Genomic DNA, 26,481 nt, shown 5'->3' with positions numbered 1-26,481 from the left:
GGTCAACACCTCCCATGAAAGCGATACTGATCAACCATTCACTTAATATTTATTACTATTAAAATAAAAGTCAAATTTCAACAGACAGCAAGGTGACATTCTTAAGTGTCTGGCACTAATAAATAAGAATGACAAAACCTAGAATACATGAAGTTATATGCACTAATATAAAAACATAAAAGATGCATATTTTCACATTTCAGATGTTGCTTGACATTTATTTATTCTGGGTTTTCTTTCATATGATGGCTCATGTGGTTAATCAACAAATAGTTTGAGCTCAAGAAAGACAAAACACAACAATGAATTCATGCAACAAATATTGCCTACATAGCCAAAGCCAAATAAAGCTTTCTCCTCTGAGCCACGGAGCTCTGTCGTCGTCCAAAAAATATTAAACATGTCAGTGAGTCACCAGTGATCCACTTGCACTGGCTGACATGTTCTTTGCTTATGATAAACACGCTGTGGTTTATCTTGAGTTAGCCCCACATGCACCATCCTTCTGCAATACATTATAAATATGCACCACATGAAAATGAAAGTAGACCTTAACACAGGTGCTTCTTATTCCTGTTTGAGCTACATTTGCAAAAAGCTAAAGTGCCCAGCTCTTCAATGAAATTATTCAACTTTTATGAAAAATGATACTATAATTACTTGTGACGTGTTTGTACTTAGTGGGAACCACTGGGTTTGGATCACAGAAGAAGTAGCAGAAGTAGTCAAAGTACAAAGAGACTGAAATGAAAGCGCCTACACAGCAATTCGTTATTTATTGCAAACATTAAGTAATATGAATGTTATAAACTAAATTATAGTCTGAGGACATATCTCACAAACAGGCCTTCTGCTTTCACAAGACTTTTTGCTGTTTTTTTTTACTTTCTCCCACAATGCCACCATTGTCAGGTTGATGAGTGCTTCCATTCATGCACCATTTGTATTGGTCTGTTGCAATACAGTGGAAGAAATAATTATTTGATCGCCTGCTGAATTAGCAAATTTGCTCACTCACAAACAAATGAGCAGTCTCTATTTTTATGGTTATTTCATTTTAATGGAGAGAGAGAAAACATCAACACATTGCAAAAAAGACATAAATTGAGTGAAATAAGAATTTTAATCCCCGAGCAAAACACGACTTCATATTTGCCAACCCTTGTTGGAAAGCACAGCAGCCAGATATTCCTGGTAGTTTGTCACCAGTTTTGCATACATATTGGGAGGCATTTTGGCGCTCATCTTTATAGAAATTCTCTAAATCCTTTAGTTTTCTTGGCTGCCAAATGGCAACCTGAACATTCGGCTCCATCAACAGATTTTTCTATAGGATTGAGGTCTGGAGATTGTCTGACCACTCCATGACTTTGGGTGCTTCTTCTTTAGCTACGCCTGGTATGTTTTGGGTCACTTTCATGTTGGCAGACCCATCCATAACCCATCTTTTAATGTTCTGGCTGAAGGAAAGAGGTTCTTGTTAAAGAGTCTACAGCACATGGCTTTGTCAATTGGCTTCTAAGTGATGAAGTCATCCTCCATGCCTGACTGTGGATTTGGTGTTCTTTGGGTCACACTCAGTATTTCTCTTGCTCCAATCATGGCAGGTTGAGTTGATGCCAAATAGCATTATTTTGGTTTCATCTGACCACAGTAATTTCTCAAAAGCCCGCTTGGACTCAGTAATTCACTGGCAAATTTAAGACAGACTTGTACATGTGCCTACTTGAGCCGGCGACCTTGCGAGTGCTGCAAGATTTAAATCTATTATGGTGTAGTGTGTCACCAATAGTGTTCTTGGTGACTGTGTTCCAACTGCCTCCGAATCATTAACAAGCTCCTCCCATGTAGTTTCTGGGTGATCCACCAGCTTCTTATGGTCATCTACATTCCATGAAGCAAGATCTAGCATGGAGCTCCACCTCTTTGTATTTCTTCCTTTTCCAAATAATCATACCAAGAGTTGTCACTTCCCCATCCATGGCTGCTCAGCCATGGAAACCCATTCCACGAAGCTCTCTGTACAGTGTTCTTAGGCGTGAATGTGAAGGCCCGCATGTAGTTTGGAGGTCTGTAGTGTCTGACTCTGGCTAAAGTTGCCGACCTCTGTACTCATGCGCCTTAGCTTTAGCTGAACTTGCTCTGTGATTTTACGTGGCCTAATACTTTGCGGCTGACGTGCTGTTGTTCCCATTCGCTTCCACTTTGTTATAATACCACTAAAGGTTGACTGTGAAATATTTAGTAGTGATGGAATTTCACAACTGGATGTGTTGCACTTGCCCAGTACCACACTGGAATTCACTCAGCTCCTGAGAGGAACCCATTTTTCACAAATGTTTGCAGTCTGCATGCCTATGTGCTTGATTTTATACACTTGTGGCCATGGAAGTGATTGGAACACCTCATTTCAATGATTTGGATGGGTGAGTGAATATGATTGATTGATTGATTATAATCTGTATGCCATAAGGGAGCCAGAACTTCAATGACATTCAAACCATGACTCAAGTCAATTCATCTTTTATATAATGTATTTTCAAATGGATAGATGGATAGATAAATGAACTGATGGATGATATTTTTTCTGGATTTTTGATTAATATTCTGACTCTCTGAAACTACCATAAAAATTAGAGACTGTTTATTTCTTTGGAAGTGAGCAAACTTAGAAATTTAGCAGGGGATCAAACAATGATTGTCTCAACTGTACATATGGTTTAGTAATTATAACACTGTATAGACCAAAGACTATCAATCTAAGCAATGTTTGAGCCATTTTGAGTAAAAATATTTATATCGAACCAAAAACATATCTAAGCCTTACAATGAATCTTCTGACACATTTTCATTACATTAATAGCATATTTTTTGTTGCATTTGCTAAATTACAGAGCTAAAAAGTATATATGTTTTTTTTTAACTTTCAGTATTATTTTAATATCAAAAAAAGGGGAATAAAACTGGAGCAAAAAAAAAAAAAAAAGATGTTATTTCGATTCTTCTAATGTGACAACATTTGCAATAATATAATGACAGAAAGATCTTCTTTCTGCTTCTGCATCAAATAGAAGTAGAAGAAGTCAAATCACCGGGACTACCATGAGAGATTCACTTGATGTAGATTTGTTCTGAAAGCCCTGGTACTTAAGAAGGCACAGGCAAAGTGTATAGGGAGATTTAAAGCAGGCTGTTGTTAGCTAATACTGAGGGTATATCACTGCATGCACCCTTAATCATTTTTACAATTCAGCTAACCAAAATAAATGTAAGTAAGTAATTATATGCATCAAATCAAGTAACTCTAAAATGTAATTAACTGGCATAAAGTTATAGCTGTATCCCTAGCAACAAGCATCATGGATTCGATTAAGAACAAGAGGCTCAGCTTTATTAACAATCCAAAGTAAAAGTAAGAATGAAAGAATGATGCCACTGAATATAAATTTCACATTTGCAAGGTAATGAATTTAGGATGTTAAATTACAAAGGGATTAATATTTAACTCCTGCAAGCCGGGTTTAATTTTTTTTCTTTTTTTCCTTTTCTTTTCTAGAGACACCGGTCGAGTCTGAAAAGGGGTCTTTCTTGTCAAAAACACAGCACCGATTTACTGAGCTAATAGTTGAAGTGCATTGTTGATTAATCTTTCCATAGGTGACCCGCTGTGTTGGTTTTTGCCCCTGCCTCCTTACCCGAACTGATATTGAAATATCAGGATGAGTCTTTTTTTTTTTTTCTCATGTTACAGAGTTTAAGGTGCATTTTTTTCCCCAAACATACACAGTATTTAACTCCTAAACTTTTCCGGAGATTTGGCTCGTCTTATTTGGCAATAATACCGATCTATTGTGTTATTATTCATTTTTTCTTCTATTTCTCACGCAGTGAAATAGTTCAACGAGGGCACTTTTGCTTAGTTTGAAGACTGTTCTCTGAGGGATTTAGCTTTGCTTTTCTAAGCACTGGAGAACTGTTGCCAACACAGACGACCAGACAGCACAAAATTGTTGACAGTGGTCCAAATCTGGTTGCCTGGGGCAATGGGCAGCCGTTACTGTCAAGCCCTGCTGTGTAGGTTATTCAGGGTCACACTATGTTCCGTGGCCTCTTCATAACATGCCTGATAAATGTTTTTGACAAAATTTTACCAATCAATATTTAGAAAATGAGATCAGTCACACAGGACTACACATTTCTCTTTATTATTTTAACCAACTCCTATGTATCTAACAGGTAGACCTACTGTATACCAGTAGGCCTACATACATTAAGTTGTTTCTCAGCCAGTGCATTTTACACATGCTATCTATACCAAGACAAAAATGGTTAGACAGACTCTAGTTTAACATATTTTTCCTTCCATTTTCTGCGATGTCTGCTACACATAATCCCCTCGTGTCTGTGTTTACATTCATCCAATGAGCTGATACACTTCTGCAACGTTTCTCTCTGTAACATCCATTCATTACCAACAGTAAGAGTTGTGGCAGCTGGTCAGGCCGGGTGGGAAAGGTGGTGGGCGGCACAGCTTTGTGAAACGGGAAGATGGAACAGCCATATGAGACTGTGGATGTTTGTATCACTGATTAGGTCTTAGTTTTGGAACCATTACAATCCTAATGATTGTGGCCTATATCTCGGCATAAATTAATCAGAATATTGTTAGTCCTCTGATGACATAGATGGAGGCCTTGTTTCTGCACAGCTAATTAAAACTCCCCATTTTAAACCATGTCTGGATAAAGCAAAAATGACACCATTTGATCAAAGGCAGATGGTCACAGTAACAACCACACAGCAGCCAGCTACACACAAGAGGCACAGACTAAAGACAACAACCCACATTAACTTTCATACAAAACTCTCCTTCTTATCTTACTTACAAACAAGAATACTACTTATCTTAGCCCCAGCTTGTTCCTCTCAAGGCATACTTGCCATTTGGAAAAAAAAAAACCCAGAGGACCATTTAAAAACACTTTCCACTGTTATTAAGAGTAACTAGATGAAGATATGTGGGCTTCTATTTAACAGCAGTGTTGTATTTTCTTTTAATCATACTTACTGATTAATTAGCTTTTGAAGAAACTGGCATGGCTACTGATTGACGGAACATTAAAGCTATTTCTGGCTGCTTCCTTATAGGGCTGGGCTATATCATACCGTTCACGGTAATACCGGTGTAATTTTGGGCAAGGATAGGAAAATGAAATATCGCGATAGAATATGGGTAAAACGCGCATGTGCAGTGCCTATGTTTACATACGCACATGGCGGCGACGGAGAATGAGAAGAGCGAAAGTGGATCGTTAAATGAAACGGATGAACCAGAATTGGTTTGTAAAAAGGCTGCAACTTCAGTGGTGTGGAACTGGTTTAGCTTTCGTCCGTCAGATATACAACAAAGCACTATTTTTGGTAGAGCATGCTAGCGGGCCATCGTTATTAACCGTATTGTTTGGAAAATACAGCACACTTAAAATCAATCCTTTGATTTTTCTGAAAATCTACAGTGCCCCTTATGTATGAATTCTGGTTATGTTTACTGACCTCGAAACAATTTTATGTTGTACACGGCGCTCGAAAATCTGTCAAATGTTTTAGTACGACTTTGCTAAGCTACGAACCCGCACCGCTTGATGGATTGTCGGAGCATTACGGCTATATTAGGCAGGCGCCTCGCGGAGTGATACGTACTGTGCTTCAACATAATATTACTGTATTGGGTGTGTATAACCTCTTTTTAGGTTTTGTTGATATTATACATGGTTATGCTGAGGATATGTTGGCCAATTTCCACTGGAAATGCCTTTTGGTTAAACTGTCAGCAAGGAATTTGCACTGCTACATTTTTATATAACTTTAATGCACATAAAAAACAGCTGCTTGTTTAAGTGAAAATACATTATTAGTGCAAAAACCCCATCAAAGTTGTGGAGTTGTAAAGTATTTTGTCTAGTGTCAATTATATCGTCAGTTATATCGTTATCGCAAATAATAATAATAATAATAATAATGATGGATTGGATTTATATAGCACTTTTCAAGGCACCCAAAGCGCTTTACAATACCACTATTCATTCACTCTCGCATTCATACACTGGTGGAGGCAAGCTACGGTTGTAGCCACAGCTGCCCTGGGGCAGACTGACAGAAGCGAGGCTGCCATTTCGCGCCATCGGCCCCTCTGGCCAACACCAGTAGGCAGTAGGGTAAAGTGTCTTGCCCAAGGACACAACGACCAGGACAGAGAGCCCAGGGATCGAACCGGCGACCTTCCGGTTACAGATACGCTTCCCAACCCCCTGAGCCACGGTCGCCCCAAAATTTTCAAATGTATATCGTGATAAATATTTTTGGTCATATCGCCCTGCTCTACTTCCCTATTCACAAATGTTCACCACAGCAAGTATCTTTGAATGTTTGATTTGGCAGATTTTTTTATTTTATTTATGCCAGATACCCTCTCTGGTACAACCCCAAAGGGTTTTGAGTTGGCAGTATTTGCTTATTTGGCAAACATGTAAACCACTGCACTATGGAGCCATTGCTGAAGGATATAAACACAAAAAAAGTCACTGATTTGTTTAGGGTTTCATTATCTGTAAACTAACAAAACAGTATCCGTACACTACAGTGACAGCTTGCTCCTGTAAATAAAATAAAATAAAATGACTTTTTACCTGGGATATTAAATCATTTTTCTCCTCAAAATCTGACCCCAAACAAACATTCTGGGTAGAAACACTTCCAGTCCAACGAAAAATAAAGTGTCCGCAGGAAAACTACGAACACCCTTACTATTTCCAGAGAAATTAAGAGGGCAAGTAGCAACCAGGTGTTGCTAATCAGATACATTTTATCAACTGATCATCTGCAACCATGACCACCATTGTAAATCCGGAGGTTTTAGAATTCTGCAGCATTCAGGTGTATGTCAACACAATCTTTTTTAGTGGACATCCCACTAAAAATCTCCCCTTAAGGTCAGACCGAGTAATGCTCAGAGAATTGCAAAAAACCCAAGAACTACAACTCATGCTAAGTGTGAACGTTTCTGCAACTACAATTAGAAAAAGGAGAAAGCCTAAAAAGCATAAAAAGAACAGGGTAGAATAAGAAAAAAAAGAAAAAGATCTGAACAAACCTCAAGACTTTTGGAACAATGTCCTTTGGACAAGCTACACCAAACAGAAGATGTTTGGCTATAATAATCAGCATCATGACTGGCAAAAACCAAACACAACATATCAGTAGAAATGGCTCATACCAATTGTAAAGCACGGTGGTGAAGTGGTGGTGACTTTGGGCTTCTTTGTAGCCACCATCACTGAGTTTACCATAAAGTCTTTGTATATCAAAGCACTCTTCAGTCAAATGTGAGCCCATCCATCTAACAGATAAGATTGACTGAAACTGGATCATGCAACAGGACAGTGATCCAAAGCACAGCAGCAAATCTACACCAGAATTGCCGAAAAAGAAAAGAATCAAGGTACTACAATGGCCCAGCTGAAGTCCATACCTCTGATTACATTGCAGGACTTTAGGAGAACTGTGCATATATAAATGTATGCAAACTTCAATGAACTGAAGCAATGTTATAAAGATGAATGGATATGAGAAACTGAAAACAGTCATACAGAAAACAATTACTTCCAGTTAATGCTGCTAAAGGTGGTTGTATAAGCTACTGAATCTTGGGGTGTACTAGGTTCTTCACAGACCCACACAGAGTCCTTTGAAAGCTGTCATTTTCCTTTCCTTTTCACATGACTGTAATTGTGAATGCACTTTAATTAGCTTAGGAAAATCAGAAACTGCTTGTTTGTTGTATTTTGTCTCTTCTACCTGTGCTTGGTACCTGCAGTCAATTAAACATAGACAATGACAAGCCAGTCAAAACAGATTACGTTTTTTTTTTTTTATACATGTGATTGATAACATGACTGATGACTGATAGTATTCTCTTTCAATATACAGGGAGTGCAGAATTATTAGGCAAATGAGTATTTTGTCCACATCATCCTCTTCATGCATGTTGTCTTACTCCAAGCTGTATAGGCTCGAAAGCCTACTACCAATTAAGCATATTAGGTGATGTGCATCTCTGTAATGAGAAGGGGTGTGGTCTAATGACATCAACACCCTATATCAGGTGTGCATAATTATTAGGCAACGTCCTTTCCTTTGGCAAAATGGGTCAAAAGAAGGACTTGACAGGCTCAGAAAAGTCAAAAATAGTGAGATATCTTGCAGAGGGATGCAGCAGTCTCAAAATTGCAAAGCTTCTGAAGCGTGATCATCGAACAATCAAGCGTTTCATTCAAAATAGTCAACAGGGTCGCAAGAAGCGTGTGGAAAAACCAAGGCGCCAAATAACTGCCCATGAAAGTCAAGCGTGCAGCTGCCAAGATGCCACTTGCCACCAGTTTGGCCATATTTCAGAGCTGCAACATCACTGGAGTGCCCAAAAGCACAAGGTGTGCAATACTCAGAGACATGGCCAAGGTAAGAAAGGCTGAAAGACGACCACCACTGAACAAGACACACAAGCTGAAACGTCAAGACTGGGCCAAGAAATATCTCAAGACTGGTTTTTCTAAGGTTTTATGGACTGATGAAATGAGAGTGAGTCTTGATGGGCCAGATGGATGGGCCCGTGGCTGGATTGGTAAAGGGCAGAGAGCTCCAGTCCGACTCAGACGCCAGCAAGGTGGAGGTGGAGTACTGGTTTGGGCTGGTATCATCAAAGATGAGCTTGTGGGGCCTTTTCGGGTTGAGGATGGAGTCAAGCTCAACTCCCAGTCCTACTGCCAGTTTCTGGAAGACACCTTCTTCAAGCAGTGGTACAGGAAGAAGTCTGCATCCTTCAAGAAAAACGTGATTTTCATGCAGGACAATGCTCCATCACACGCGTCCAAGTACTCCACAGCGTGGCTGGCAAGAAAGGGTATAAAAGAAGAAAAACTAATGACATGGCCACCTTGTTCACCTGATCTGAACCCCATTGAGAACCTGTGGTCCATCATCAAATGTGAGATTTACAAGGAGGGAAAACAGTACACCTCTCTGAACAGTGTCTGGGAGGCTGTGGTTGCTGCTGCACGCAATGTTGATGGTGAACAGATCAAAACACTGACAGAATCCATGGATGGCAGGCTTTTGAGTGTCCTTGCAAAGAAAGGTGGCTATATTGGTCGCTGATTTGTTTTTGAATGTCAGAAATGTATATTTGTGAATGTGGAGATGTTATATTGGTGTCACTGGTAAAAATAAATAATTGAAATGGGTATATATTTGTTTTTTGTTAAGTTGCCTAATAATTATGCACAGTAATAGTCACCTGCACACACAGATATCCCCCTAAAATAGCTAAAACTAAAAGCAAACTAAAAACTACTTCCAAAAACATTCAGCTTTGATATTAATGAGTTTTTTGGGTTCATTGAGAACATGGTTGTTGTTCAATAATAAAATTATTCCTCAAAAATACAACTTGCCTAATAATTCTGCACTCCCTGTAGGTACATTTTTAGGTTAATGTTCCTCACGGTTTCATTCAGACATTACCTCGATTGTGATAGAGAGGATATTGTTGTTATTCAAGATTAGAAAGTACATCAAGTTATTTTTTGTTACTGCAGACAGCAGTCTGCTGTTCAGACCTGTGATAGACTGAAAGTGATGTTTTTTTTCCACAAAGTTTGATCCAGTGCTACTGTGACTTTTATAAGGACTTAAGACCTGAAGCCAACACATTTAGATGTCATCTGATTAATGGACTTAAGTGCACATCTGAAACAGGCTTTAGGTATAAGCTCATTTTGCATCCTTTTTTAACATTATTAATAATAACTTCTAAAAAAGTTACAGTATTTTTGACCGTGAAAAGCAATGATAATGTGATTCAGACAAAGAGTAATTGGGCTACTAAGAATTAAGATTAAATGCTTTTGGCTAATCTATAGCTGCATGTGTGTACACAGGTTTTCCCCAAACATGAGATTTCCAGATATAATAGATAATGTTGGAGCTTAATGCAAATTAGTGTGTAATATCTGGGAACTGCTGGTACTTGGGTTTTTTCCAGGTGCTGTGGGATCTTTGAATGAATATTGACAGCATTCACAAAGGTTTGTTATCTCAGAAAAAATAATCATTTTTCCTGAGCTGAGGTCACTGCAGACGAGTTGAAGCAATGATTCAGACATTAGACGTCTCTTCTTGAGTTTGATTTCTGCAAAGCAACTGCCCAAGGTGAAGAGAATAGGAATACTAAGAAAAACTCTTTTTGCTTCTAGTGACAGCCGTTTAGGCTCTACAGATTAATTCTGGCAGAAAAACAACAACCTGCAAACGCTGGGGAAGGTGTTATTGCTCAATCTAACACGGTGAGTCAAATAGTGCTTTTTTAAGGAATCACTTTTCTTTATCTTCAAGACTAATCATTATGTCAACCACTGAAATGTACTCAAAACTTGAAACCTACAAAAGACAAAAAGCACTCTTCTCTGCTGGTCACAGTTGAAAATAAGTGGTTGTTATATTTGTTATCTGGATTACTTCACAAAGAAACTATATCATTTTGGAGTAACTGGAATGCTAGTCCCAACCTTCAGAGAACACCATGTCCCATCCTGCACAGTGTACATTCATACTCAAGAAAATGTTTATATTATATAACTTTGTGAAACTATACCACTTAGTCTCAAAAACACATTAAATAACTCATTGACTCACAAAGATGCACTTTCGGTTACATTTGTTCTGCTTGTCTCCATGTGTGTGGTGACTGCTCTGTGCTTTCCCCCCACATATATTAACACCACCAGAAGGTGATGCTGACCCTTTCAGAGTGGAACGCTTTCAGGCTGGGTCATGTATTTAATTTTAGAAGTGTATTCATAACTTGCAAAGCCTCAAAGTCAAGCATTAGAGAAATGCTTTTCACTGGCTTTGCAGGACCATCAGCAGGAGGTTTGTTCTCACATTGTATAGTTATCTTGCATCCTTCCTCATGAGTCCTCAAAGTACACACAATCAAGGCACTTGTGCTTACATAAGCAAATGTGTAGTATTCTTGTTGTTTCTGAAGCCCTGAAGCGACAGATAATTGCAGCACCTGTGCTTGCCTTTGCCACCTTCTCCAAGTCATTTTCAGTTCAAACTGCTGCAAGTCATCAGCGGCTTCAGGCCATCTTCAAAGGAAAAGGAGGTGGGGAGGGGGTCGATATGCAAGCCACTGACTGTGTTGAAAGATGACAACTGATTACGCTGATATTTACAGCTGCAACTGTGTTTCTTGAATTACATATGATGAGTCTCTTGTTGCAATGGTATAATCAAAAAGCTGATTAAAGCAAAGTATGAATCAAAACTTCTTCTTCCATTGGAAGAAGTAAACAGTAAGCAGGAGTAAAATTGGTTGTAGCTTCTTTGCATTCTGATATTAGCATTTCCCATATCACACACCACACGAGCCGTGCAGATTTATTCGGATCTGATGAGCACAGCTGTTTGAAGTCAGTTGGGGAATCCTCTTTCATGCAGCAGCAGATCTTCTGAGCTGACCATTTGGTCTGAAAATCATGTGAAATACACTCTGAAGAAGTAATTTAGTTAAAAGGCTTACTCTACTAAATATCCATACCAGGGGTATGAAACCTTTCTGATGACGAGTGCCATTTAAAATTTCTTCAGAAGTCAGTGTGCCATATTAGCATTAGCAATAAATTTAATAACGCTCTATATGAACAGTTACACACTATATAGAACCACTTTATAGAATTATATTTGTTCGCAGATGTTGCCAGCTATCAGCGAATAGTTATCAGCTATTTTGAAACAAAAAAAAGACACATTTTATCCATAACAAGAACTCCATAACAGCAAATGAACTGTACAACAGAAAATGCAAATGCTATTTATGGTCTCCTCACAACAATGATAAGAAAAATTAACTGGGCCAATATGGCATGTCTGTTAATACACTCTGATCTCTGGTCTCCCACTCAGAGACACAGGTCTCCAAGTGTCCAGCATTCAGACGGCTACCTGAGGACACTCATGAAAATCTGCTCACACAGATATGTAGAGCTAAATACTGTCAATAAGGCCTATGCAATGTTCTGAAGACAGTTAAACTTGTCAGGTAGTGATGTCCAGCAGGTGAAAATGCAAGCTCCATGAACACGCACAGCTGTGGATGTTATATGTATGATTTCTATACATTTTACGTCAGATAAAAACTATGGTTGTAAGATTCAGATAATTATTTAATAACAGCCAGACATTTTAAATGAGAATTAGAAAGTATTTCTTTGTGTCCCCTTCTCCCTGTTAATGCCCTACCTGGCCCCCTGGCAAAACTTTGCTAGACCCGCCCCTGCATAGTTACCAGCTGTCAGCTACATTAAAAAAAAAAAGGATCCTGGTGTTATTTGTCTCTCAGAAACAGTTCATAACTTCCCTTCAACTCATTCATGTCACCTAAAAGGTAAACCTGTTTCTCCATCACCTGCTCAGCTCTGATGATCCAGTAAGGACATCTCCTGGTTTCATCTTCATGTTTCCCTCTCACCAGATATACAAACCGACATCATGACCAGCAGCTTTTACAGCTGTGGCTCCAGCAAACATCAGCTGATACTAGAAATTAATATTAAATAAATTCTAACAACAGCTGATCAAGCTTAAACGTGCTGCTGTTGCTTAGCGCGACATCCGCCGGTTTCCTCTTTCTGGCGCAAAGTGGGCGATAAACAAACAAGAGAGAAAAGCCGATCAGCTGATCATTGATCAGTTTCATGATTAAAGAAGAAACAGGAGAGGGAGGGGGAGGGAATGAGAGAAGAAGAGGCAGTTGTGCAGTGTAATGACAGAATAACTCCAGCTTTGTGTCTTTTTCCATTCTAGCTGAAGTACGGGACAAAATGTTCCTTTTCACCTCAACACGAAACACGTAATATTTTCTCTCAATGCAGGACGATTCCATCTTTTTACGGGACGGTTGGCAACTCTACTAACTAACCTTATGAATTAAATAAAGTTCAACATCAGTAACATCAAAGCACCTACCCAGCTGTATAGAAACTCTGTCATGCTAGCATGACGGTACGAGCAGTACAAGTTATTGTAGCTGACTGTAAAAAGTCAGCACAACGAAAATAAACTCCGCCTAAACTTGGTTTATATCTGACCCAGATAGACAGCAGGTCATAACTTCTTACCTGAAGTTCAGTTCACCTGACACTCCGACCGGCGGCTGTCTCAGGTCTCTGCTCCTCCTGCCTCCCCTTTCTCTCATCCACCTGCTGGCCTCCACCACTTGCTAATTTTACTGAATCTGAGGAAGCACCGCCATAGCCACCACCAAACAACTGAGTTATTTTTACACACCGACCAGCATCTGGCCAATCCACCACCTTTCATTGTTTATACCGCTACAAAGAAAAAAAAGTCACCGGGCCACCGAGCAAATGCCCAGTATGCCCGATGGCTAGTCCAGCTATGGTCGTGCCATCAGTTAACCCTTCGCGTGCCACAGTTGGCACGCGTGCCTAGGGTTGCCGACCCCTGATCTATACAATGGCATTTACACATATATTGCTTCTGAAATTTCTATTGGATATACTAATTAGTATTTGCTTATTTTTAGTGGATTCTTTAAGCACTTCCTGTTTTTGCACTGATGAGGCCCTGTTAATGATCGGAACCACTTATTGCACAATAACAAGTGATTACAAAAACATCAACCAAAAATAAATAAATATGAACAAGAGAATCAGGAAGCAAAATCTAAACTGCAAAAACAACTCATTTTTGATGTAAAGCAGGAAAAAAATTGTTGTTTCTTATTACCCCTGCCACAAAAAAGGCTGTACAAGCACTTTTGTAAAATGTCAATAACTATCAGTGGGACAAGCATTTAAAATGCTTTATTCATAAACGGTATAAAATTCCAAACATTAACATTGTTTTCTTACTCTTTGATCATTTCTAAGGATATGTTGCAAAATATTTTATGTGTGAGTGACCTTCAAGCCTCCTGCCACAGCCCTGATCTATATTTTATGACTTTTCATAACTAAACTGGAGCACTTCCATGACCTAAAAATTTGTATTCCGTTCTAATTTGTTAATGTTGTTTCTCAGCTCGGAAGATCTAAAAAGGAAATAAATAACCTGGTTCACATTTGACCCGAGTTACACAAAACACACACACACACACACACACACACACACGCTAAATACAACAAATGTACATACAGAAGGCAAAGTGTCTTTATGTCTGAGAAACCTGCTAAAATTTTCTAAATGGTAAATGGATTTTATGTAGTGTTTTCCTATTCATTACACACTCAAAGTGCTTTCCATTATAATCAACATTCACTTATGCACCCACACGTCAGTGCATCACTTTTCACTGTAAACATGGTCCAAGGACACTTGGACGTGCAGCCTGGAGTAGAGGTTATTGAACCACTAAACGTCTGAGCAGTGGGTGACCTACCCTGCCCCTTTAGCCACAGCCTATGCAGTGGGCAGTGAGTGCATTAGGAAATTCATAGTATGCTGGGAGTATAAAGAGATCATGAGCTTTCAAAACCATTAGCAACCTCATGCAAGGGTAAATATAGGAAAAGACAGAAATAAATGTTGAGCTGTTTCCCCGTGCTTTTTGCAGACATTTAAGTGTATGAATAGATTCATTGCGGCAGTTTAGACATAAAGGAACTCCATAAACTGGTTTCTCTGCTTTTATCATTGTGGCATGATTCACAATCGCGTCTTTTTTTCAGCACATTAGCAATTTTATTCCTGATTATCTTTTCTTTGTTGTAAAAACTCAGCTCTTTTCAGTGCCCCCAATGGGTTTCTTCTCCTGGGTGATTATTATATAAATCGTTTTACTTTATCACTTTGATGGGCAGCAGTGCCAAATGGTTCCCTAGTTAAAAAAGGGGATCATGATTTGAATGAGTATCTTTTCTAATAGATACCTTAATAATTTGATAATTTTATTAGGAAAACTGCCTTCTTTTTTTGTTTAAATTGGATGCCAATAGCTTATGCAGTTCTCACGAATACAATCCAACAAAGAACCAACTGTTTTAGGGTATTTATATTCAGTTGGATCACACTGGAGGTTTAGTTAAAAACAATTTCTCCATCATTTATAAGAACATGGGGGAACAAAACTGAAAAAGTGTCAAACTAAAAGAGCAAAACTTCCTCAGCAGGAAAAGAATTAGTTGACATCAGTAAAAAAGTAAGACAGTAATTTGCCGTTTTTGTGATGCTAAGCACCTCTGCCAGGAGGCTTACTGTCAACATCTTCTCACACCAATAAGAAGTAGAGCAACTGAAAATGTTAATTATTTATCACACAGCAACTGCAGACTACAGAAAGTGCAAGAGCAAGAAAACCACACTGAACTTGCAGAAAATCGACTTTGTGCTGAGCAAATCAAACTTCTGATCTAGAGGCCAATATGGGTTCAATTACAAAAACATGGCTAATTTGAGCTGGTCAGGAAGTGGAGGCTTCCCGACCAACTGAAAAGCAAGAAACAAATGATTAACTACTTACAATACCTCAGTGTACTGACAGTGTAAGGTTTCAGGTATCATATCAAGTTTCATTTTCACATAGGAAACAAAGAATAATGGGGGTCAACTGTTTTTCTTACCTGTGTGTCTTTTCCTGAGCTGCCAGCAGCAAGGTGAACTGAAACAATGGAAAAAGATTATGTTATTCCAAATCATCCAGCAAAAAGAAATAAAATATTCAAAACTGAAACAGTCTCCTTTGTGCTTCAGTCTTCACCATCTAAAAGTTGTCATACAAATGCAACACTAAAAGAAAACAACTTGTTTATTATTATTTGTGGACAAACAACATATTTAAAAGGTATTTGAGGGTTTTCTTCCATTCGGAGTTGCTGCTGGATGTCTAAAAGCGTACGGGACCATTTCACCATTCGAGATTATAATTAGAGCCTTGAGAGCTTCTATCCAATTACATTGCCATCGATTCAGAGACAAGAAAATCTTCTCAGAAAGGTTCTCAGGATTTCAAATCAATACATCAAAAACGGCAGCGTTGCTGAGAATGAATTAATAAAGCAATTTATATTAAATTACACTGCCTTCACTCCCACATCACTCAGCTTTAAATCTGACTTTAATTAGATGATCTAACATAAAAAATTGTTAAATTTCCTCTGCTGACTCACTGCACTGTGGCCATTAAAAAGGTCAACAGAGAGTTCAGATTAAAACCTAAAAGCAGCAGATATGTTTTCGAGCTTCAACCGAACCACTATGTAATATCCAAAATATAGGCTCTACAGAAAAGATATAACTATCTGTATTTCAGAAGATTGATACAATCTCTGTGAACCACTCTGCAATAATTTGGTCAGATATTGATTCCAGCCATAGTAAGGAAACCCTTAACTTAAATTATTTAACAAGCACAAAAAGTCCATTTAAATACTTCTGTCTGCAAAGCCTGGAATGAAGCTGCCAGATCAAAACGAGTGACTGCTATTATTCTTATAATGAAAACACTGAAAATAACAGTGGATGCTGACACTTTTAAAACTATCTAAAGGAAATGAAGGGATTTTATTTTTCCTAAGAATGGAAGAGAAGGTCTGATTTTTACTAGTTAGGTTTTCTTGCATTTAAAAACATAAATAAATTCTGTTTCCTGCTACTGTTTACAGCAGTTCACAGTTAATTTAAAGTGCTTGTGTGACAAGGACAAAATGAGACAAATGGAGAGAAGACAGAAAAGATGATGCTGATGAGCTGTTAAATCAACCAAACATGAATGACATTCAAATAATTAACAGAGAAACAAAACACAGCACATAGTGTCTTAAAAGAAATTCCACAATGACTCAGCAGTGACTTTGTTAATTAGAAATAACATTAGTACCATTATATAATAGTGCAGAATGAACCATCATGCTCAACTTTAAGGCTAATGTGAAAGAAATTACTTAATAATGGTTTCATTTCCTGATTAAATACTTCAGATAAAATGGGTATAAATTGACATAAAAAAAAAAGCAAATAGATAAACGCATGTGCAACAACATTGTTCAGTATAGGAAAAAAAAATCGTGGATAGCAACTTCCCACTGAATAAAGAAAAGCAGTTATTTCAAACATTGCTGAACAAGGTCAAATATTTCCCTTTGGAGTGTAAAATCATGGTGTCTGCAAATAAAATGGATTTCCAGTGTGTTTCAGGCAGCTTTTGTGATGTGGTCCATGCTCATATTTCAATGAATATAAAGAATGCAATGTATTGACCAGCACTACTGACAAATCTTTGATTTTTTTAGACTGTTATATTTTACAGGTAACTCTCTCTTCAAACATTTCCCACAAAAAGAGTCTGCATCTAACAGACACAGGGTGACCAAAGAAAAAGGTAAAAGAAAGAAGAGGGGGAGCCTGATCGTATTTATAAAATGAGAAGCTCAAAATAAATCTTGCATAATGGGAATCACAATCTGGATTAAACTGCCTCCTTTTTTCTTCATTATACACAAGAAGCCAGCAAAACTCAATTTTGTACACCCCCACCCCCCTCCCATCATTATCTGATATCTGTATATCCTAAAAGCTATGTGAAGTTCACAAACATAAAGCGAGAGCCAGCAAAGCTTTAGGTATGTAGACACTACACACGACATCATGATATTGTATTCTGGTTTCTGTTGTTATTAAAAATGCAACATTTGGTATGAAACTGGGCTTCCTACAGGAATACATACAAGTTAACAATACATTCTGCTACCTCTGCTCAAAATTCCCATCTTTTCATGGCTCACCCTGGAGAGGCAGAGATGCACAGAAAGGAAGAGGGGGAATAACTCCATACATAACATCAGGAGCGGTGACTGGAGCACCTCCATCTCATTGCTTCCTCAGCCTGCATAATCAAGTCTGTTGTTTCCAACCGTGTTTTCAATTGAGCCACACTGAGATGAAGTGGCTTTGATTTCAGAAAGTCTCCAAATTCCTTTACTGAATGGTTTAGCTTTTAAACAAGCCTGTGCAGAATATACGCTGTTGTCATAATGACAGAACATGTCCAGTGCAATTATCAAGGAAACGCTGCACTCGGGTTTCATCTTAGGCGAATCCAAATTCAAGACTGACAAAGAATGTATGCAGAGCAGCTAGATACTTTATTAAATTCAAACAGGTTGAAGGGTTCTACTGAGAGCCATTTCCTGCTAATGAAAAATGGATTCATAGTAATTAAACAATGGCTTGCTTGTTTGACAATTGGTCAGTGTCTGACTTTAATTACTTCCAGCATTTAATGGGCGCTGAGAGAGCTGGGAAAAATAGAGACACCACATGAAAAGTGCTTTGAAGTAACTAAATCGTATTAACAAAGGCAGTTATTCAGGTGTATTATATTAACTTGAATGCAAATTAGCAATCAGTGTCTGCTTTAAAAGAGCTCTGATAATCACCATGTCCATGTGGGGTATTCAAAGCAACATGAGACAACTAAGGGCTTCCAAATAGACTGAATAGAGAAAGCTCTGAACTGCAGCTGCAGTGGTTCAAAAAACAAAGTCATTTAATTTGGCAAAAACAATAAAATCTAAAATCCTGTTAGCTTCACAGTGCTGATGTATGTGGCAGGGCTGCCATCCAGAAACCACTTTTGAGACCAGCGTGCAAACACTGCCAAGCTGAGAGCCATTAAACATGGATTCAGCTCTTACCAACCTCTTCTGAAAGGCCATCCATAGCCCTCCTCTTTACACAACAACACTACCTGGCACAAGATGTTGTAAAGTGGCTGGTGAAAAGAACAAACATTTAGGAAAATGAAACATGAGAAAAAATGCACGAGTATTTGTCTTGAATAACACAGGTGGGGAAAAACATACTGCTTTGTTTTCTAATGTTGGCCTATTTCGATCATTAAGTATCTTCAAGTTGAAGACAAAGTTAATTTTCATCCTGCTTTATTAATGTTAAATGTTTTGAAAATGTCATCACGACATGAACCAGGCCACAGCTTTTTTTATCTTCTTCTTCTTTCAGCTCCTCCCTTTAGCAGTCGCAACAATAGATCATCTGACCCCATCACTTGCATCTTCATCTATCAGTCCAACACTCTGCATGTCCTCCTTCACTACATCCATTAACCCCCTCTGTGGTCTTTGTCTTTTACTCCTGCCTGGCAGCTCCATGTTCAACATTACATGTCCAAACATCAACCATGGCTGTCTAACTTTGTGTCCAAATCACTTAACCTGAGCTGCCCTTCTCGTTTCTATTCTGCAATTCATTTCAACTCTGCCACCTACGGCTCCACCTACTGTCTTTTTGTCACTGAAACATCTCCAAATCACACATCATATCAGGTTTCTGTACAATTTTATAAACCCTCCTTTTCATAGTTTCTGCTATCCTTCTGCTAACGCCTGTGTGACTGCAATCTACATCCAAATCCCATCATACCGTTTAAGTCCACTACCAACATCCCCTGATGAACCTCTGTTGGTAAGATCAGTTTTGCCATTCATATCTAATAGATGGGTTGGAGTCAGGGTTACTTCACAGCAAATTAAAAGAACAAATTATAAATATGACAAATGTTAGGATCCCTTTCTACTTTTTCTTTTCCCTCTACATTAAAAATCTGATCCCTTCTGGTTTCCTACTTGTGCGGGCAGACTTTGGCGTTGATTGTGTCTAGGGGTGGTCAATAATGCCTCAAAATTATATCACGAAACTTCAAGAAATTTTGTGATAATGATATTTCACACAAAAAAAACAAAAAAAAAAAAAACAAAAAAAAAACAACTGCACAACATTTTATCAATGCCTGCACCTTGCAGGCAGCAGCATTTATGAGTGCAAGTAAATGAAGTGCATTCTCTACCCTTCTTTTCCAATGAGTTACTGTCACTGATGACAGACTACCTAATTTGAAGTGTGAATCCATTGAAACAAGGTCCCAGCAGCAGCAGCATTACAGTACAATAGAGGTGACTCATCATGAGTCAAGTGTAAGCACAAAAGTAGTGTTTCCCTTGGAATTTAAAATAAAAGTCTAAAATAAAAATTTAAAATAACTTCTTAGCACTAGTTTAACAATAACTAAAGAAACTTCATCTTGCTTGATTCATTGCTTTTCAACTGTTTGAACTGGTATCATATACCTGGCCAAACTATATGGAACAGCATCAGTAATTTCCTTCCACCATCTTCTCTTCCTGTCACATAAATTGCAGCTAACAAGAGCAGCTAGCGATGCTTGGTTGAGTCATTCGTTTAAATTTGAGTCGCATATCACCACCTGTTAGTTTTTGCCTCTAATGGGGAAACAAGCTTGTTGTTTCCACCCTCGATGGGAATGGGGACAAATGGTTGCTGGCAGTTGCTACAGTGGGTGAAATCAGTCACAAAAAGTTATATGTTGGTGCATCAAAAACCTTTTTTGCAGATATTTCTGTCACTGGTGGAATTTGGACACAAGTCGATCTGCTAGTGACCAAGGCAATCACAAGGAGGTTTTTGATGCAGCAACCTCTTTCACCTAGTGACAGTCAGCAACCACTGGGGCAGCACATCAAGGGTGGTTATGATGAATTTTCATCAGTGATGATCAATAATAACCCCAGGCTGAAGAAAACTTACCATAACTTATACGTGAGGTAAGATGATTTCAGGATGCCAGCATTTCTCATTGAAAAATTATAGAACTTAGCAGCAACAAGAACAATAAAAGCTATTATAAGTAAATCTCCTCAAAGGGCTGGCACAGATGGCACACAGTTTCACACACAGTTGTAATAATTCATTTGGTTTATATTTTTTGACAACTGCTCTGCAAACTGTTCGGCATGCAAGATGCAGAAGCTTCATCTGGGATTGTGTCATATTAAATTTAAACTTTCTCTCCCAGCTCGAGCACCACCAGCAGCCATCCAAGATCCATACTAGCAACACGTAATCGAGTTAGAGCTATGGCGCTCACTCTCAGTGCAAATGTTTTATTGTTTGGTTGGTTGGATTTTTAAATATATAAATGCTGATTACATTAAATAAACGTTATCATACTTTTGTAGCAGCTTTTAATCATGAAATTATTATTTGTTTATACAGCTTCATGTCTCGTTCACAGACTGTCTCAGATATATAAAGATGCCAATGTACTAAAACCACCAATGCTATAGTGGGTGTCTCCAAGATTAGATTTTGCCAGAATGACACACAAACACGTGCACACATACACACACAAACTCACAAGGTGAAAACAACAACCAGACAGCTGCAGACGGCTCATATAGCAGATTAAGATGCTGTATTCCGCAAATATATTAAAAAGTAATGGACAAGGACAATGCCATACTCAGCAAACATAAGTTGGACCACATCCATTCTTTAACTTGACCTTCATTTTGTTCTGAGCTACAGATCTGTCAAGTCCAGCGACTGTGTCAATATCAGGCTGCAGACATTTAGAGTGACAGGAAAAATACAGGAAACTGCCTTTGTTGTGGGTTTTTTTCTAATGAAACTAGGTGTTTCCAGGAGCACATTTTGCAATGATGGCACCATATACTGCACATAAAGATGTGTGTAGCCTTCCAACACGATTTTATAAGAAAATGACCCTACCAGATCTATAACATCAGTATACACATTCCAAACTAACCAATAATTTCAATAGTTTTAGGTCTATTTTATTAAAATGTAATGCTCATATTTAAAATTATGGTCCCACATTAAATGACAAAGCAGGGTATATTTTTAGGCATAGCTACTTTTTGACTGACATGTCACTACCATATGAGCGCAACATCACAAAACATGTTGCCAATGGGAGCGCAAAGTGTCCAGGTTATCTTGCAACAATATGCAAATGTACAGGTACACAGTCTGCCAAAATGAGAGCACATCAGGTGGTCAAACCCTAATGAAACAACAAAAACAGTGGTATAGTAAGACAGCATAAGCACACATTTTACAGTTGAGTTTCAACAGCATGCTAATCGATATGTTTCTATATAAGGGTGAAGTCTTCTGTCAGAAAATTGATGGAGACTGTGTTGGGTCTTTAAGGTTTTGAGCAGTGGTCGTCTGCTTAAATCTCACAGCTCAGGTAGAGTAACAAACACATCTGAAGTATAAATCTTAAATCCGTGTATAACAGGTGATCAGCAGGATACACAGAAGAGAAAGAACAAAACATTTTTTAAGTTCAGATCCTGACTGATCTGCGAGTTAATAAGGTTGCTATGCCATGTGCTGAAATGTATGCATGTTGTTTTATCTGCCTGCCACAAGAGGCTGCAGTTATTTATTAAAGCCAAAGGAATTAATTTGATTTGCTGTGGGCAGCAAAGAAACATTAATAGCTATATTTCTACAGACATTTCATATTAGAGAGGAGTAAAGATAAATAATACTAAAATAATGGGAAAAACAAAACATGAATGCGATTTGTGAGTTGCATGGCCGAGTGTGTGTACTTGTGAGTAAAGAAACACACAGTTTGCTCTGCAGTTTTTCTTGTGGACTGATATTGGAACATGAAGCACCCCAACAACTAATTCTGGTGCTTGCATTACATCCATAGCACCTATGCTAGCATTTGTAAACTATTATCCCCCCTCTCTCCAACACTAATATACAAGTAATATCAATATTAAGGACCAGAAATACATCAGATCCAAGCACTGAGGATGGAGACTCACTGAAGAGTTACACGACAGAGGCAAAACTTTGGCTTTCTGCTCCAGGTGTTTCACTCACGCCTTTATTCTCATAACATCTCTCACTGCCATTCCTACTAGAATTAATGCTTCAAGTGATGACTATCACTACAAAAAAATATCACATGCTTTTATTCTTTGCTTTCAGCAGCTGGTAGTTAATTGCTGGCTGCAAGCCTTAGTAGATTTTCTAACTCACTGAATCCAAGTTTTGCACTCTAATAGGGAAACTCCCACAAATACATATGCAGCAGCAGAAATAACGGTGTCCACGCCTTTCTGTCACAAAGATGCCAAAACTAATTTATGCTGGTGCAACCTGTTCCTTAAACTGGCCCTGTGCCTTTTTATTAAGCTAAATTGATGTTTTTAAATCAACAACCTAAACAGCTAAAGGACTTCTAAGCACCAATTTGTCACTTAGCCAAAATCTCGTCGTTCATTGTCGATATAGTCATATCTTTTCGCTCCCCCTATGGGATAAGATCTGTTCCAAGACCTGCGAGAGAGTAATCATGAATCCTAATCCTCCTCACCATGTGAGCTGTATGCCTTCAGTCACTTCTAAAAACCCAAAAGTGACCACAGCTGAAGGTCAGAACAAAGACTATTGTTTAAGAGCTGGCTCAGCTCTCCTTTCTCCCCATCATCGCCCACTTCAATCTCACAGTCCTTTTTACTGTCTCTGAACTGAGTCATCCTAAGGTAGAGGAATGGGGAAAAAATTTTGAAGATAAATTGGCAATCTGTCACTTAGACACATGATGAAAAAAACAAACAAATAAAAAAACAAAAACCTTTAAGAAGCTGTTTTCTGGATTGCAATGAAAATGTCAGCAACCAACAAACCAACTGCTCGTGTTTAGACAAATTTTACAGTAAATAAATAACTAGTGTTTTAAATTTAATTGCTCTAAATTAACAGCACAGTTTTACCGGCTTCTCCAGCCACAAGTGATAAATGTTGCTGTTCACCAACAGCATAAGAAAAGCTGAATCCACATTTTTATATAGCTCTACAACCCCATGTATTGTACATCACTGCACTATCTCTAAGTCAACAAGCAATTGCACACTCTATGGAAATACTGCATGTACCACAATTGAAATGCGCCCCATGTGGACCCAGAAAATGCGCTGTGGTCTCAAACTGCTGGTCCCGACTGCATCACACTCAATGTCAAACCACTTGAGTGCACATCAGAAATGACAGTTGGTTGAGGCTCCATGGACAACATCATTGAAAAACAGCAGAGGTGGCACCCTAATGTCACCAAACTGGCTGTTCTCCAGACCTCGGCTGTACTTCAATGTTAGGTCCATGAATATTACATACAGGGGGAGCAGACAAGCAGCCTTGTCTGAGTGTGATGCCCAGCTAAATGTGCTTGACTCAGGGCCAAATACACAAACAGAGCTTTCACCCGGGCACAGGGTCAATTGCAGCAGACACCATGGCTGCTCATACTGCCCAGAAAGTAGTGCATATTTTACATCACACATGCATTGACTTGAGGACTTTTTCAAACTGCTACGGTTTTGTTTAATGTGCAACATCCGCAGGTAGGCTTCAAAGCAGCACTTCCTTCTTTTCCAGTTATTAGGAATTAATTGAACTGAGACAAGGCTTGATTTATTTACTTATTTATTTTTGCCAGAAATAAGCATCCAAGGAAGGAAGCTGATCAGAAATTATATGTGATATATGTTTCTCCTTTTTCTAGTGAAATTCTACAAAATAAAAAGTCATGAACATATTCATGTTTGGAATAAGCAAAGCAAAGCAAAGAAAGGAACGTAAAGCAGCGGCTAACTGTAGGTTAAAATCTTAATTATCCTAGGTCGAATCCAATTAATAATGAATCAGTAGTACTGAGAATGACCTGTGGTAATGCAACACATTGGCAGATCCTTGTGTATTTAGCTATTTAGCTTTTGTCACCATGACAATTTTCAGTCCCAGTGAGGCAAGCAGCTCAGCATTTATCTCATCTCGTTCAGGTGGACCTTCACCATGGTACACTGGGCAGATATAATATTGGTCACTCAGTCCAATTCTCTTCCCAGCTGCAGCCACAAATTGTGTGCTGCAACGTCCATGTCACATCACTGAATATGTGACTGTATGTGCACGGAACATGTACACGCAGAAGAACATGCACACATATGCTAATGCAAATATACGTGGAGCATGCTTAGAGCATGCATTAATTCGTGTTAAACCAATTCAACTAAAAGATTTAACATATCAATTAAACATTTATCAAGTTAAGAAATCAACTTCATTGAGGGAATTATGAAACAATTTTGCCAATATTTGTGCTACAAATTAAAAACTATATATAGTCAAAGCGCAAAGATATCCTTTCACTTGTTTTTCAGTCTGTGGACATAATTTCCTTTTACTCTCTTACAGCGACAAAAATAGGAACAAGTCATGCTTTTAACTGTGGCTTTTGTTTAATCTTCTGCATTTGATTTTTAAATTCCAAGCGCACATCCAGGGCGACAAAGAAACCCCCAACTTAAAGCTTTTGGGAGCTGTAGCCTGAGGTGCATTGATCCTCGGGCTTGACTCCTGTCGGTGCAACGTCGATATGTCAGGGAAAAAAGCAGCCCCGCTTGTCGCGAGGGGGGGGGGATTTGATTTCAACAGAAATGCCACGAGAGAGCTTCCAAACCCTCTCCTCTGCCGTTAACTCTAATATAAACTCATTGGTCTACATAAAGCCACATGGCACCCGGTGAGTGCAAATCGCCTTTAAACTCCTCAGGAAGTTGAGGCGGATCATGGTTCCGCACTTCACACTTAAGAAAATACACTCGCAGCTCGCCTCTTCGCGCTGTTGGCAAAACTGTATCAAGCGCAACACTGTCCCTTGTTTCCAAACAAAAATCAGCTTCGCCTTGAAAAACGGAACAAACTGTTTACTGTTGCCGGGATCGTTACGTCCCTCACAGCTGTCTGGTCCGAGCCCCCTGACTTGAAGATTAGAAAGTAAAGTGAGTACTTACAGAAAGAGAGGAAAAGCAAACAGCCTGCCACTTTGTGACCGACGTGTGGGCTGTTCGACAGCATCCCGGGAGAGTCGTATTTGAGCTGTGTAGGTGGTGGAGGAAGCTCGCAGAGCATGGGCTTTCTGACTGTTAAAAAACAAACAACTGGGCTTTTCCTTTTCACGGAAAACGAGGAGTAGATCTATGCTCCGGCAGGAGGCATCGCCACTTTCTGTACGAGGCGCAGGGACGCGCTCTGCTGGCGGGATGAATTCACTGAGCTCAGCTGACAGGCTGCCCGGCCAGATGGTGGAAAAAAACAGAAACGCTTACTGGAGGCTAACTGCTGCTACCTTCAAGTGCTCCCGTGAAACTCCCGACTTAGCTCTAGAGCTGGAAATACATCTTACCGAGCAGTCTTTTTTTTTTTTTTTTTTATCAAAACGTGTTCGAAAAGGTCAATGTAGGTTTATCAAAGGTTATAATTATAATTTTAATTAAATGAAATAAAAAATAAGCCATGAGTTGCTTAAAATTTAACCCATAGCTCCAACTAAAGCATAGCAATAATTTTAGAGAATTCAAAATGCTAAAAAAAAAAAAAATCCACCCAAATGACCCAAATATTTAAAGTTTACTGTTAATTAACGGAGCACCAAATCCACACAGTTAAGAAGCTGATACCAAGAAATGTTCGCCAGCCTGT

General features: G+C 38.7%; 1 protein-coding gene across 1 annotated transcript in view; it reads right to left on the bottom strand.

Moving 5' to 3' along the window:
- b3glcta (beta 3-glucosyltransferase a) overlaps nucleotides 1–26,109 on the bottom strand; it is an 81,907-nt gene extending 55,798 nt beyond the window's left edge. Inside the window, exons 1-2 of the mRNA XM_085243924.1 lie at nucleotides 25,794–26,109; nucleotides 15,699–15,736 (exon numbers count right to left, since the gene is read on the bottom strand). Coding sequence (XP_085100050.1) covers nucleotides 15,699–15,736; nucleotides 25,794–25,911 — 156 coding nt within the window. The 5' untranslated portion in view covers nucleotides 25,912–26,109. The remainder of the gene's footprint in view (nucleotides 1–15,698; nucleotides 15,737–25,793) is intronic.
- Between the last annotated feature and the right edge of the window lie 372 nt (nucleotides 26,110–26,481).

The sequence above is a fragment of the Mchenga conophoros genome, linkage group LG14 (genome assembly GCF_057382185.1).
Source record: "Mchenga conophoros isolate Kocher_MC1m ecotype Shallow Benthic linkage group LG14, M_conophoros_male_GT1.1, whole genome shotgun sequence".
NCBI lineage: Eukaryota > Metazoa > Chordata > Actinopteri > Cichliformes > Cichlidae > Mchenga > Mchenga conophoros.
Note: the sequence above shows the minus strand (reverse complement) of the source record. Positions and strands in the feature narration are given on the sequence as shown.